This window comes from Melospiza melodia, chromosome 4 (assembly GCF_035770615.1).
Source record: "Melospiza melodia melodia isolate bMelMel2 chromosome 4, bMelMel2.pri, whole genome shotgun sequence".
NCBI classification, from domain to species: Eukaryota; Metazoa; Chordata; class Aves; order Passeriformes; family Passerellidae; genus Melospiza; species Melospiza melodia.
Window position 1 is genome coordinate 16,856,369 of NC_086197.1, and position 14,891 is coordinate 16,871,259.

The 14,891-nt window shown below is 42.5% G+C and overlaps 1 protein-coding gene across 2 annotated transcripts in view; it reads right to left on the bottom strand.

The window, feature by feature from the left end:
* Window positions 1–13,996, bottom strand: part of IPO8 (importin 8) — a 47,546-nt gene extending 33,550 nt beyond the window's left edge. For both annotated transcript variants that reach the window (XM_063154032.1, XM_063154033.1), the window contains exons 1-5: window positions 13,846–13,996; window positions 5,683–5,764; window positions 3,405–3,561; window positions 1,567–1,725; window positions 447–603 (exon numbers count right to left, since the gene is read on the bottom strand). In XM_063154032.1, the coding sequence (XP_063010102.1) occupies window positions 447–603; window positions 1,567–1,725; window positions 3,405–3,561; window positions 5,683–5,764; window positions 13,846–13,929 (639 nt within the window). In that variant the 5' untranslated portion in view covers window positions 13,930–13,996. The remainder of the gene's footprint in view (window positions 1–446; window positions 604–1,566; window positions 1,726–3,404; window positions 3,562–5,682; window positions 5,765–13,845) is intronic.
* Window positions 13,997–14,891: the final 895 nt, after the last annotated feature.

A 14,891-nucleotide genomic window follows, 5' to 3' on the forward strand; every position in this document is an offset into this window, starting at 1 on the left:
ATCTCTCTGAAGTGCATGTGCCTTAAAACCTAGTATCTGCCAGATTTTCAGCAGGTAATGAGAAATGCCTCCTAGTGAAGTGCAACATTTGACAATTACACTACAATATTCATTACTGACTTTCAGAGACCAACCATATGGTCTAGATACCTAGTTTGTAGCAGGCTATTTGCAACTTTATAAAAATACGAACACTTCTCTAGTGAGCTTACAGATACAATGTGCAGAAGCACCTGCATTCATAAAAAATTTAATCTGGGTGAAGATGTGACCAGCTTCAAGGTAGAAAAATCTATAAATATCCTATTTCTATAACAGCTGTTTACTGTACATGACTTTTCCCATCCAAAAGGGTATTCTTATTCTATCACACCTCTGAAAGTAGTGAAGGAGGTCATTGTGCCTAGCAAAGTAGAAGTTTGTTTTTCCTCTACACAGATGCCAACCTGAACAAGAGCATAGAAGATTTTTAAGATTTGTTTCTGAAGCAGCACAGAGTAATGGGAGTTATCAGGCAGAAGCTGGATCATCTGCTGCTGAATCCGAGGCAAAAATATTTGCATGGCTGCTATGAGGGGATCTCGTTCCTCTGCCTTTTTGTACCTGCAATGGAAACAAAAATGTTGGTCCAGATCTACACACTGGCAATTCTAATGCCTATTCCCCACCAACAGTTTAATTTTGGTGCCCTAAAAAATAACAAAAAAAAGAATATCCAGCACTGACTCAATCACTCTCTCCTTCTCTAACCCCTATCTGAACCCTTTGTGTAAATTCACTAAAAATACCTATAAATAAAAAAATGGAAAACAATAAACATTGCCTTACACAAAGGCAGTTACTGAGAGGAAGAACTGCTGTTCTTTACTACTGAACTGTCACCTCACAGGAGCAGGGATTTGAATTTCTCTGCTGTTCATACCAATGCTAAACCCAAGTTGGGTGCTGAACAAATGGGAGTGAACAGCCATTGAAAGGGAAAGACAATTCCTTGTTTTGGAAAACATTCTCTTTCTCCATTTACATTCCTTTTGTGTGGTTTATACATATGTTTCTAACAATAGGCAATTTAAAAAAAAAGTGATAAGCCCTACTATAGTGCTCCTAATTTATGCTGTGTGGATTTAGACTTCTTGCCAGGAAGATGCTACAGGTAACAATATGCAATAGCAGTATGTGACAATGACAGCACTGTATTCATGACATAAAAGCAGAAAATAATTTGCATTTATACATTCAGAATTTGGGGTACCTTCAAACAGAGAAAGTTATAATCCCGAAGATATTTTTTTACAGCCAGATCGAAAGTATAAAATCTGAAGAAAAAAATTTGCAGTAAATTCATACAGATTATTGCTGGCACCTCTGCTTTCAATTCACTAATGATACAAAGATGATGAATGTTTTTCATTTATTTGCAGGAAAGGAAGCATATGATAATTATTAATTCCCATTTTCTGTCTGAAATCTCTTGTAGAACTGCCAGTGCTCTTAAGAATGTAATTTTCAGCAATCAACTTAGACTGAAATTACCAATTCCTCATCTACTGATGGACATCAACTTACTCATAAGTCTTCACCAGCTGATAGAGGCACAGGAGGCTCCCAAGCCAGCTGCCACTGTTTGGAGACTGCAGGTAGTATCCTATCTTGTCTACCACAGCTGTCCAGTGGCCAGGGAAGTCATGTTTAATGATAGCACGGAGGCACATTGTCAGCTGGGCTCTAGTGCAGGGAGAGAAAAAAAAATCTAAGTGAATAAGGTCATGGCATAGTGTTTAAATTAAAGGATAAATCCCAAATTTGGGTTTATTGGCTACAATACCTATATTGTATCATAAGCATCAAATATAATTTGACAGCACTGAAAGAGTTCTGGGAGTACCAGAGGAAAAGCAAGAAAAAAGAGCTCTGGAAGTAGCAGAGGAAAGGCAAGAAAAAAATCCGACTGGATTTAACGTAAAAGAATAAACTAATTTCAGAATATTTTAGCTACTCTTCTCCCTCCCTCTTCACATGCATCAAGCAGTATTTTAAAAGAATTACTTGCCCATGGAATCAGCCAGCTTTGTGCTTTGACAATGAATGTTTATACTTGCTTATCAAGCTGAAAGCAACCACAAAAGCACAAATTTGTAGGTTTTCATTAAAGAATAATAGCCTGTGTTATGATCCAAGCCACAGGCTCCTCAAGAAATTATAATTTTCCTGGGACCTTCTAGAACAGCACTTTCTCAACCTCCAAAGCATATGGCAGAGCCAATTAGTTAAACATCATCTTACTGTTTCTCTCCTGCCACACATTTTTAGATGCCACTCACAATGGGGAAGCAAAGCAGAACTGTTGATTGACTAAACTGAGGTGTGACTAAAAAAGCTGAGCAGCACTGAACTAGAACCTGTGGAAAAATACTTTTAGTTCTGCTAAGTAATGAAAAAACAAAGCCTGTAGAAAATATCAGTTCCCATCCTATCAGCCTCACTTTAATTAAAGGGGTGAAAAATCATAACTGTATTATGTTTGAGATTCTTAACTATTCTTCCAGCAAAAGCAGAACCACAATTTTTCATTCTTTTAATACCTTAAAACCAAGAACTCTAATACATAGTTAAATACTGAGGTTACAGATAAAAATTGATAAAGTAATTAAGGAAAGGGCTACTAGAAAAAATGAATCTTGGACAGTATTTCCCTGAATGGTTAATTCCATATTGCAGACAGCCCTGTATACACTATCTGCCTTGAATCAGCCAAACAGACAGGCTGTTACTACAGCAAGTGTTACAAGACACTTTGAACAACACCCTTAGAAGATAAACCACACCACAGGGACCACTGCCAGGTTACTACTTTTCTGAAAAACACCCATGAATAAGTGTAAGCAGATTATTATTACTTTGGCTAAAAAAGTACTTGTCTCATCTTCCAAAACATAGAGATTCTCATGTTAACAACTGTGGTGGTGCTCGCGGGGGGTCCCAGGATGAGGGAAGGAGATGAGAATGCTGACTCCATATTTCAGAAGGCTGATTTACTATTTTATTGTATATATGATATTAAAACTATACTAAAAGAATAGAAGAGAGGAATTCATCAGAAAGCTGGCTAAGAATAGAAAAGGAAGGAATGAATAACAAAGGCTTGTGGCTCAGACAGAGAGTCTGAGCCAGCTGGACTGTGACTGGCCATTAATTAGAAACAACCACATGAGGCCAATCACAGATGCACCTGTTCCATTCCACAGCAGCAGATAATCATTGTTTACATTTTGTTCCTGAGGCCTCTCAGCTTCTCAGGGGAAAAAATCCTAAGGAAAGGATTTTTCATAAAACATGCCTGTGACATACAAAGGGCAGGTCTGAAAACCTGAGCAGCAGAACCATGTGGGTGCAATGTAAGGTACCTCACTAAGTCAGGAGAACGAATGATTCCCTCCACAATGTTATCCCGAATCTGCTGCCGATCGTTCTCATGGATGTTAAACGGGAAAACAGCTTCCCCAGGGGGTGGCTCACGGTCTGGCCAGTACTGGGTCACCATGTTCTTCAGGTAAATGGCAGCTAAGGACAGACAGCAGGGAAAGCATAGTTAAATTCTAAAGAAAAAGAGTAATTTAATTCTACACATTGTCCAGTGCTCAACATGCAGAATGGCTAAAAGTAGAACAAAGAGTTAAAAAGGTAACTGAAAACCACCACCTGAATTCTTAACAATTATGGGCACTGAGCACAGCTCAATCAGAAAAACATCTTTCTTATGATTTCACACAAGATCAGGCTCAAGCACCTGATCAGAACAGAGCAGGATAGCACCTGATCAGAACAGAGCAGGATAATACTTCCATCAGCATCTATCAAGGTACATTTTTACTACAGCAGTCTTCCATAAGAAAATAATATCCCATCATTCTAAACAAGCCAACAAAAATTTACTTATGTGTGCTTTCACTCACTCCTAAAACAAGGACTCAAGCTCAGTAAGTGAAGTTTTGGAAGGCTCGTGTAAACAAATCACTGCACACACAGATGGGACACTGCTTGGGGAAATGCCCAGTATGAAACTGGCACATGGCCTACCTTCTATTCAGACAGAAATGTTTGTTGTGAATTCCCTAAGCTTTATTTCACTATTAGGATTTCCCATAATACCTCTGAATTGTTCCCTTCTGTCTCACATGAAAAAAAACAAGAAAAATAAAGTTAATCTTCAAAAGAAAATAAAGCAGCATTAATGCATCAGTACTAAAATGCCTGAAGGCATTCTTCAGGAAACATAAGAAATATGGTATGAGGCATTAAAGGAATGTTCATAATAAACTCTTATGCCTGGACACTGTTTTGGTTGATTACTAGCTAGAGTTTTAAAGTAGAAATAAGATATCCTTGGGTACAATCATTTCTTTTAGTGATAAGAAATTGCAAAGCATGAAAACATGTAGTCTGTAAAATATTTTATAGGAGCAAGAGGAAAAAAGCTCTTTGTCTGTGACATGCCAGACTAGTCAGACAAGAAACAGGTCCTGAAAGACCAGCCCAAGACTTTAATCCATTTTGTCCATAGATCTTGTTGTTATACAAATTTTTGGCTTTTAAAAAGTTCCCAGGGAAATCTGTTGGCTTGCAAATATGACTTAAATGTGCATCTCCATTTTACACCTCTCTTCTGAATTAAAAAAAAATTACATTCTACATAGTTGGTTTTTTCCCTGAATGGCATTGAAATGAGAGATTAATTTATAAAAATGACCTTATGGAGTTTAGATTAAGCCTCAAACTTTATCACAGAATGGACTAACAACACCATTCAAAGTTGGATTATCTTTGAAAAAATAAAGGCCAGCATGACAAACAGAATATGTCAGCACGCTCCAAAGCACTCAGGGGATTAATGGGATCTGCACAAAAAAAACCCCAACAGTGCTTCTATGGGAAATGCTGTTCCACAGGATAAAAACAAAGCTGTGAATGAAACAGTATTAATTAATTTACTGAAAGGCCTGAACAGTCTCTGTATATGACAAACATATCACACAGGAGTAGTTAAAATGGATTATGAGAATTTAGAATCTGATCTTCCACAAATGCACACACTAAAGTTAACTGCACCACTATACCTGAACTCACACACACAGCTGAGCAACCCTTCCAGACATGCTCAGAGTGTAACTGTGCAACCTATCAGTGATCTGACCTTCCTTCATATCTACTTATTTAAGCCACCAAGATACTGACTAAATGTATGTGGCTATCCTTGATCTGGGAATTATGGAGTGATTTCCCTTTTACAGAAATTTTCACTTTTCCAGAGAAAAGAGATTCAAATAGAGAAACATGCACTCAAATGTGATACCCTTTTCTATTTTTAAATTCACACTTATCTTGGCATCATTACTTCTGCACCAGCAGGAGAAATAATACCTAAGGGTTCTCAGTTTTGAGCAGAAATCATGCTTTGCTCCTATCAGTATCACAGCAAGCCAGCAGGGATCACTATACACACAGGGAAAGCCAAAGTAGGACTCTATCCTATACCCATGATTTCATGTGATGAAAAGAAACACCAAAGACAGATCCTTTTCATTTCCTCCCCAGAGCAAACCTGAACTTACATTGCAACAGTTCAAGAGTCTGTTCAAGGAGCAGAGTGACTGAAATAAAATGGAACAAGAGATTTCATCTCACCTGCTTGACGCACTGGAAATTCAACCTGGTCGGACACAATGATTTGCAGCAGACTTGGAGCAAAGTTGATGATCTTATAGGACTGAAACACACAGACAACACATTAGTAAGTCACTATGTTTAAAGCAGACTGCATTAGCAAATGCTGAATGATGAATATAGACTAAGGATTTTGCACTGCTTTTGCATCCTCCTCATGATGGATGAAAGGTTTTAGGACTTGAATTTACCCAGACCTGCAGAAATCCAAATAATTCCTTTTAAAAGCAAAGCATGTAATTGCACATGGGCAGAAAAAGTAATGTGAAAAGGTTATTTGTCAGTTACAGATTAGTGATAAAGAATATTTAAACAATTCTAAGAATACATAGTGAAAAGCACTAGATATCTGTATTTGAATTACTCAGCTTAGCTCCATAAGTCACACAGACATTGACAAGCTCCACCAATAAGTGTCATTTATTAGCAAAATAGTGTGTGGCAGAACAGCAATAGCGAAGAGATTTAAAAAAATCATTTAGAATTGTTCTCAAGTGTAAACAGCATCTGCATTAGCCATATACAATTATCTCTTAGCAAACTAGATGTATAGTGCATCTCAATAAAAACTGGGGAAACAGTGGGACAAACATTTTCAATTAAAATCAAGTGTAGGCAGATAACACTTCAAAACCCACAGCCTTCATGGGAACTTTTCAAACGCTACATCAGCCATGCAGCTGAAGAATTTCAAAGAGAAAACAATGCTCAGTGAACTTCTGAGCAAAGCACACCAGATTTAAAAGATGTGACAACCTGATAGCTTTATCCTGCTGCCATCCACCAGGGCTCCTCCAGCGAGGAATCGCTGACTCAGCGTGGTGCAGTTACTACTAAGCCTTGGCAGATCAGTGCTGGTAGGTCAGATCTTTCATCCCTTGGATCCATGTGTTTTATGTTCAAAGAGAGGTTTCTTGGGGCTAGATGGCAGCAGCTTTCTGTATTTCACCTTTTATAGTGTTTAGTATAGTCTTCCCACTAGATTATGCCTGGCAGTGCTATGGTTGCTCCCAGAGTCGTGCTTAAAGGACAAGTATTGAACATCCTCCTACAGAACTCTGCCTAATTCAAAAGCTGTGAAATAAAAGATACTTTCTGCCCTTCATGTCCCCAGCTCTTTGATCTACCATATCCATAACAAGGTGAAATTACACTGCTTTCATGATGCCTAAGTGTCCCAGCTGCATCACGACACTATCATTCAATAATTTCACCAAATCACTTAACTTTCTGGCCCTCATTTTATTCACTATCATGATAGTGTAATTCTAACTCAGAGACTCACTTGATGTTTATAGAATAATCTGAGATGTGAGATAAAAGCAGTAGTGGCAAATCAAAAGCATACTTTCCTGCAATTTCCTTCTCTATAAACTTTAATTATCCCTAAGAAACGTTCCAAATAAAGTAAAAGCTGTAAGATCCAGCACAGGAACTCCATTTATCTACAGACACGTTGAACTCGTTGAAGCATACTGGATTCCAAAGATCACCTTTTAATCCAGTAGCCTGGAGTACAAAGATTGCCCCTCAGTCACTACTGGACAACATTGGTGTGTTCTGACAGGGCCACAGTCAACTGCAGCATCTCCCAGCACTCCACACCCAAGTTGCACATGGATAAGGAAAGCACGAAAAATCACAGCAGCACAGAAACCCAAAACCATGCATGAACTCTAACCATCCTTTTTGTTCTTAACAGTGCCTGTACACTGCTCTCAGACCCAATCTACAAAGCCTTTACTACTATCAACACACCAATTAAAAATGCAGCTTTGTGGGGGGTGTTTTGTTGGTGGTGGTTTCCTGCTGCAATCCCACCAGTACCACATTTAGGCTGGACACAGTGCTAACAATATTATTCCCCTTTCCCTCTCCTAACAGTTTTTACTGAATCTCCATTAAAACCACTGCTAGTCCAGGAAGCTTTATGAGTACTACTTGTGCCGGTGCACAACTGCTCTCCCTGAAGTTTTGCCAGGATCCACACAAATATGGTCATTTGCCTCCGTGCCAGACGGGCTCAGCAAGCACCCGGAGTGACAAAGCCCTGTGCCGCAGGCGGAGGGACAGTGTCCCCGAGGGGTCCCATCCCCAGCAGCACGGCGCTACGTGCGCATCTTTACACGGCACACACCGCCACCCCTACAGAGATCGCCGGGCCCATTAAATCCTTCTGTTCCCTGCTATTGTCACGCCCGGAATTTACATTTTTACATAGCTCTGTTTACTACTCGTTATCGGAAACAAGAAGACTGTAGAGATCAACAGAGACTGTGAGCCCACGTTAGAAACAAGACACACGATTCTGTTGTATTTGTGAAGCCCAAATTACATCCTGCTCATTTGCGCAGCAACAAACCCGGGTCAGGAAAACTACATGCTGCTTGCAGTTTTTAGAACAGAGGACTTTTTAAAAAGCTGCATGCAGCAACATTTTTCCTATACCAGCACATTCTCGTCTGTTTAGTTGTCATGCTAATTGTGATCTTGGGATGTGTCCCTTCCCTGCGTTGCTCCGGACATCAGCAAACAATGCTGGATCTATCACAGGAGCAAGTGCAGAGCAATTGTCAGGTGTACATTGGGACATGGAAATGGACGTGGAAGAGATCTTCCAACAAGACAGTTCTTTATATCACTGCAGCTGCACCTGAACAAAAGGAGAGCAGGACTATTGTCAGTGCCACAGGAGGAACACAAAACTATCTGCTGATTTTGAAGAGCGGTGCCCAGGAGCCGCAGGGAGGCACCAGATGGCTGAAATAGACCTTCAGCACAACGCCCACCACACAGCACGGGGCTTTGTGCACTTGGTGAATAATCACACTGCCCTGAACCCACACTGCTGGGATCCGGGAAAACAACTCGTCCAAGTGCCGACCCACTGGGGCACATGTTTATTTTGAAAGAGAAAGTGAAAGTTTTGAAAAGCAAACTTTCACTGAGTACTTACAAAGAGCAATTATTTTAAAGCTGTGTAAAACACACACAGGCTGCTCTTGTATGAATCCCAGATTGGAGCATTTACCTTAAAAGAGAATCTCACTTAATTTCCACTGGGATTAAGAGGATGGGATACAGCAGTGTGCAAGGCCAGCAGCTACACTAGGAAAGGTACAATTGGGAAGGCATAATTGGGTAAATTTACAATGGTAGAGATGTATGTGAGCCATGCATGTTGTTCCATCTGTGTCTACTCTCTCAGGATCTGTGCACTGCAGCTGCACAGCTTTTTGCACTCTGTTCCTTCCCTGTGTCACCATCACAGCTCCAGGCTTCAAGAGATCAGAGAACACATCTTTTCTGCCTATCTCCTCTTCCATTTGATTAGGTACAGAACATATGACAGACAAATGAGCCTCAGGTGGGCCACTGAAAAACATCAAGATGTAGACCATCACTTATAAAGGGCCAGAATACAAGGAGAGATAAGTAGCAAAAAATACATTAAAATCTCCCCAAATAGATCCTACTGAAGCAAATACATCTCACATCTAATGTTCATATTTGGCTCCCAGGTTCTCACAGATCATACACTGCCAAACTCATTTAATGAAGCATTATTCTTGTCTCTTGCTTGCTGTCACATTCAAAGACCAAAACTGCTCCAGAACCACAAGAGCCAGTAACCTTCCCACTGTACTGATGGCAGCCACAGTGCCTGAGTGCAGAATGGCACTGAAAGGTGCTGCTTCCCCTGCAAAACATCAGGACACTCTAGCACAATGAATATGGGAAATCTGGAAGCGTTCCTTCACATTCTGCAAGCTCAGATCATCCTTCTCCACCAGTAGTAAACATCATTTTTATACCTCTCAATACAAGTATGGCACATAAAAATCACTGAAAAAGCAAGGCACTGCATCTCTGTTTGCAAAAACAAACACATAGAAGAAATTTGTACCTTGAATTAATGAGAAATGAACTTTTTACAAAGATAATTTCAAGGCTTAAATACATCTGATCCAAATGCTCAGCTACCTGATTTACCAAGTCTTATTTTCTCTTTCTGTGTATTGAAAATGAATACTTAAAAATTCCACTGGCAAACTCAAGATTATTTCTGCAGTTGTTAACAGCATTTCACTCTTGTTTTTTTACACTGTCAGTCAGAGACAGTTGTTAAAACAAACCAGAACTTCAAAAGATACTTTTTTCTTTCCCTACCTATATGCAAAGATACTATGTAGGGTGGGGAAAACACTGTTTTCACAGAGAGGGAAAATAAGCTGGTGTAAGAACCCACCTGAATTTCTTTCCTGTATGGGTTCTGCTGCCAAATTCATCCAATATCAAAGAAACTTCACTTTCCACAAAACTTTTAATTATCCAAGTCAACTTCCTCATCAAATTGGTCTCAGATTTTTCCCTCTAGGTATCATGAAGTGTTCACTGGCACTTACAGAGTGGCCTTAAGATCCCTGTCTACTATAGCAGCCAGCTCAACAAAGATGTGGAAAGATTTGGAAGGAAGCCAGACTTTATTCTGGATTCTTCTGCTTTTGGGTAATCTTTTCACACTTCTTCCAGCACTGCTACTCAGTTGCTGTCAAAGCCAAATTATGTAACTCCTACTCAATATTTAAAAAGCCCAACTGTATCTCTGCAATTGAGTTCTTGTTCTCTCCTTTGCTACAGGCCAAAGGAATGTGTTACAGCATGTTGGGCCACTGCAGATTAATGTATGAAACCTGTATGGGAATCCTATCTGAACTGGAATTAGAATGACTCTGTATGTTCAGTAAAGTATATTTCACAGCACTCCAAGAACTGGCACATGAAAGCAGTATTTATTTATAATATAAATAAATAAATGAACCCAGCAAAAGTCCTTGAAATCCATGAGACAGATGTAACAGGAGTAATAGCCTGGAACAGATACTGACAAATGATGCACAGAAACTCAGTCTATTTCTTGGTATGATACCTAAGCATTCTACTAAGTACAGTGTGAGTGATAAATATCATCATCAAGTGCACTCTAATTACATTACAGAGCTGAACTAAAAAAAGGCAGGGCAGGGAGGCAAAAGAAAAATAGGGGGAAGGAAAGACATGTACACTTAGAAACCCAAGAGGCTAAAAGGGAAATGGCAGCAATTACACGAGATAGACACTGACTTGGCAGGAAACTGCTCTAGTTTAGCAAGAATCAGATTTCAAATAAATCCCACACTTACAGTTGTGTTCAGACCACAGAGAGAAGTGAAGTTTGTTAATGATTTCAAAGTAGCATCAAGCAAGGAGAAAGATCAGAAAAATCCTACTAAGAACTGAATGATCTATAGGAGTGCACCAACACAAATGGAGTTGGGTAAGAGGCCAAAGTAAGTCCCAAAGTCAGGGACTCAAGGATGACAGAACTTCTCCTAAAAACTGGAGGTTTGTGAGTGAAGAACAACAACAGAATAAAAGGATCAAGGGACTTTGGTATATTGAATGATAAGAAACATGTAGATGTTGGACACAAAGAAGATAATTGTAGATTTAGTATTTAAGGAGGTATTAGCAGCTTTGAGCACAAGACTTTCTGGAACACTGCAAACACAAATGACCAGACTCCACAAGAAGGATTACTTCAAAGGGAAATTGGTGCAGAGAAGAGCTGTGCTCCTGTTACTAGATTTTATAAATTCAGTTTTATGATATGGCAAAGGAAACATAGCCTGCTGAGGCTAGAAAAACAGGCACTAGGGGATCAGCCTCTGACAAATCTGACAGAGAGGCTATCAAGAAACCTGAAGTAAGATTGGCACAAATGGATGTAAATGGACCATAAACTAATTTTGGCTGAAAACCAACACTTGTTTCTAGTTGGAAGAGAAAGAAAATTCATAAATAGCCTTCTAAGAGGTATAAAAAGGACAAAAAAAGGGATCCCAATTCCATTTCTGAATGCAGTTAGGTTATAATTCAGGAGGCAGACAGCAAATTCATTGATTTGGGTTTATCTTTATGCAGGTGCAGGAACATACAGAAGAGAAAGAAGCATTTTCAAACATACTGGGACTTCTTACACATAGAAAAGCTTTCATTCATGCAAACTCTATCCCCCATGCTCTACACTGCAGGCAAACTGGAGTCAGGACTATGAGGATATTGCTCTGAAGGACTCTGCACTGGTACAGCACTGGGGTGCCTACAGGCAGGCTCTGTCCTGGTGCCCTGGCAGGATTGGCAGGGTCTGGGGAGCTCCTGGGCTCAAAGCTGAATGCCAGTGTACACTGCAGATGAGCTCACACGGGCAAGCTTTACCTGAGCACCCCTGACGCTGTCTCAAGAGCAGCATCGCTGTAACTGTGACACAGAACAAAGGGGACTCCTGCGCTGTTCAGCCAAGGGCTCCATCACCACTTATTGACAGAGAATTTTGTGTTTGGTTGGTGGGTTGGTCCCTTTGCTAGAGCAGCACCTGGATTGCAGCTCTTGCAGGAACACAGGGACATGTCAGCACTGCCATCAGATACAGGGGAGGGGAGTCTGACACGTTGCTTTGAAGCCTTGCTTCAAAAGCACTAAAAAGCTTCAAGATGTCAAAGTCCCACTTGAGCAACGTTGCTCAGGAGCACTTTTGTTCCTCTCATCCAGAGTCATGTCAAACCCAGCACATTATGTCACATACATCATGCTTCACCTAGTAACAGGAAGCCTGCACAAAAATAGGTATGTCTCGATTCCAGGATTCATTCTTCATAACAGTTAGAAAAAAGAAAATGCATCAAGTATTTCAAAAGAAAATTCTGCATCTCAACCTGTTCTCAGTAGGTCTGTTGCACTCTCGAATCTAAAACCTGTGCCTTTCATGAGAACTGCACTATCCACCACTTAAACCTAGAAGACTTTACAGCTTTCAGTCTTAAAATGCTTTCAAGACTGTTCCTGAGCTTCCCAGTACTTACTGGTGATGACAGCGTTAGGAGCAGGACGCAGGAGCTGCCTCTTTGCTCTGAACAGAACACTGTAGCAGCAGCAGTTTGTGTTGTTGTTTAGACTGCTGTGCAACAGGCTGCTTACAAATACTTGTCATTTCCCTCTCAGCCCTTGACAGCAGGGATAAAAACAGATACTGATACAGTTATAAGGTAACTATGCCAAAAAGAGGAAAAAAGCCTTGCATCCTTATCTAAATATTCACAAGAGCATTTCCAATGCCCAGCACTTAATCCACTGATTTACTAAAGGAATTTACTAACGGCTAAAGCAAGGATTAGCTATATCTAATTCAGAAGGAGTTTTAAGTTGCCTAAATATAAAACTAAGCTGGAGGAGCAATCCTGAATAGCATAATTCCTGACAACCAATTCTCACTGACTATTTTGTTAACACACCAACACATCCAAAAAATCCCAAGTCCTCGACGAGAATTGATCAAATATTCCATCAAAGCATAGAAATTAAAGTTTCATTAATGCTGTGCAAGGGAACTTTCTCTTTTCTCAAAGGTTCAAAGGCTGGGGTCACAGTTTCATTCAGTGCATACTGCTGCTGCTCTAGGAAAAGGTTTTTATTCCCCAGAGGGTGTTGGGCACTGGAACAGGCTCCTCGGGGAAGTGATCACAGCACCAAGCCTGACAAAGTTCAAGAAGTGTTTGGACAACACTCCCAGGCTCATGGTGGGATTGCTGGGGACGGTGCTGGGAGCAGGGCCAGGAGTTGGACTCGATGATCCTGACGGCTCCCTTCCAACTCTGCATATTCCGTAACTCTGTGAATAACTGCAGAATGCCAGGACATCACTGCCCACGAAACCTAAGGCTCCTTGCTCCAAGCTCCCCTCGCCGTGCGGCCGGACGGGACAGAACGCACCCCCGAGCGTCACTGCCGCCCGTCCCGTGAGCGCCAGGGCCACAGCAATGTCATCCCTCCAGCGCCGAGCGGCAGCGCCCCGGCCACGCCGAGCGCCGGGCTGCCGCACTCGGGAGCGCCCGGAGTCCCGGCACCGCGGGCACCGCCGAGCGGGGGCAGCGACCCGCCCGGTCCCGTTCTCGGCCCCATTCCCGGCCCCGCTGAGGGCGGGCGGGCGGTCCCGGCGCCGAGCACCGCTCGCCCCCCGCCCCTGGCGGCGGGGCCGGACGCCCCCGTGCCGCGCGTGGGGCGGGCCGCCCGCGGGTCCCCCCTCACCTGGTTGAGCTCGTTCTCGGCGGCGACGCGCAGCTTGGGGTCTATGGTGCCCTTCAGCGCCTGGATGATCCTGTTGGGATCCATCTTGGCCTTCGGCCGCCGGCAGGCAGCGCTTTCCCGGGGCAGCAGGACGCGCAGGAGCCGCCGCTAGCGCCGCCGCCCCCCCGTGCCACCAGCGCGGGCCCGCGTCCCCCACCCCCCCGGCCCCTCTCCACAGCCATTCACCGGTTTGCGACAGCTGGAGATCGGGAAACGGGCTCTGCTTTACGGCCGCGGCGCCGCCTTCTGGCTTCGGGAAGGGGTCGGCGAGAGGCGGCCGCCATCTTGTTGTACGGACAGGAGTGCGCCGGGAGGGCGGCAGGGGGCGGGTCTGTGGCCGCGGCTCCATGGGGGCCGCCATGGCGCTGTACGGAACGGCGGGGGCGGCTCCCGCCGCGCCCTGCACGGATTGTCTTTAAAGCAGGATTTTAAAATCCCATTTTTCTTTCTTTATAGTTTACTCAGTTTTTCTAGGTGGCGTTTCAGCTTTCACGTCAGGCTGGGGCGTTCGTTCTGTATTTGTTATCCCGCGGGACAAGGATGAAGAGTGAGAGCACGGGGATTGAAGGAGGTGATGAGGTCAGGTCCATGGAGGAGAAGTGACACTCGTCACACTTATCCAGGTGCCCTGCACAAGAACGACTGACAGCATCCAGGAAGACAGAAATTTGCTACAAAGGGGTTTACTAAAACGCACAGTTGGGTCACACGTCGCAATTCCTGCTCTGCTTCTGAGCAGCTTTCTGTGTGATACTTGTCCTCATCATCGTGCAGATTAGTAGAACCTGGAAAGGGTTTGCTTATTGTGTGTGAGAGGGGGTGGGAGATGCTTACCCTTCAGCTGTCAGCAATATACAAACACCACCTCCAACACTTCAAAACTCAAAACACCTGCCCCACCCTGTTTCTCCACCTCTTGCCTATTATTTCCCCCCTTAAATCCTAGAACATGCTAGTGAACCAAAGGAAGATTTAAGCATCTGTAAGAAAGATGTCTGTCAAAGGTG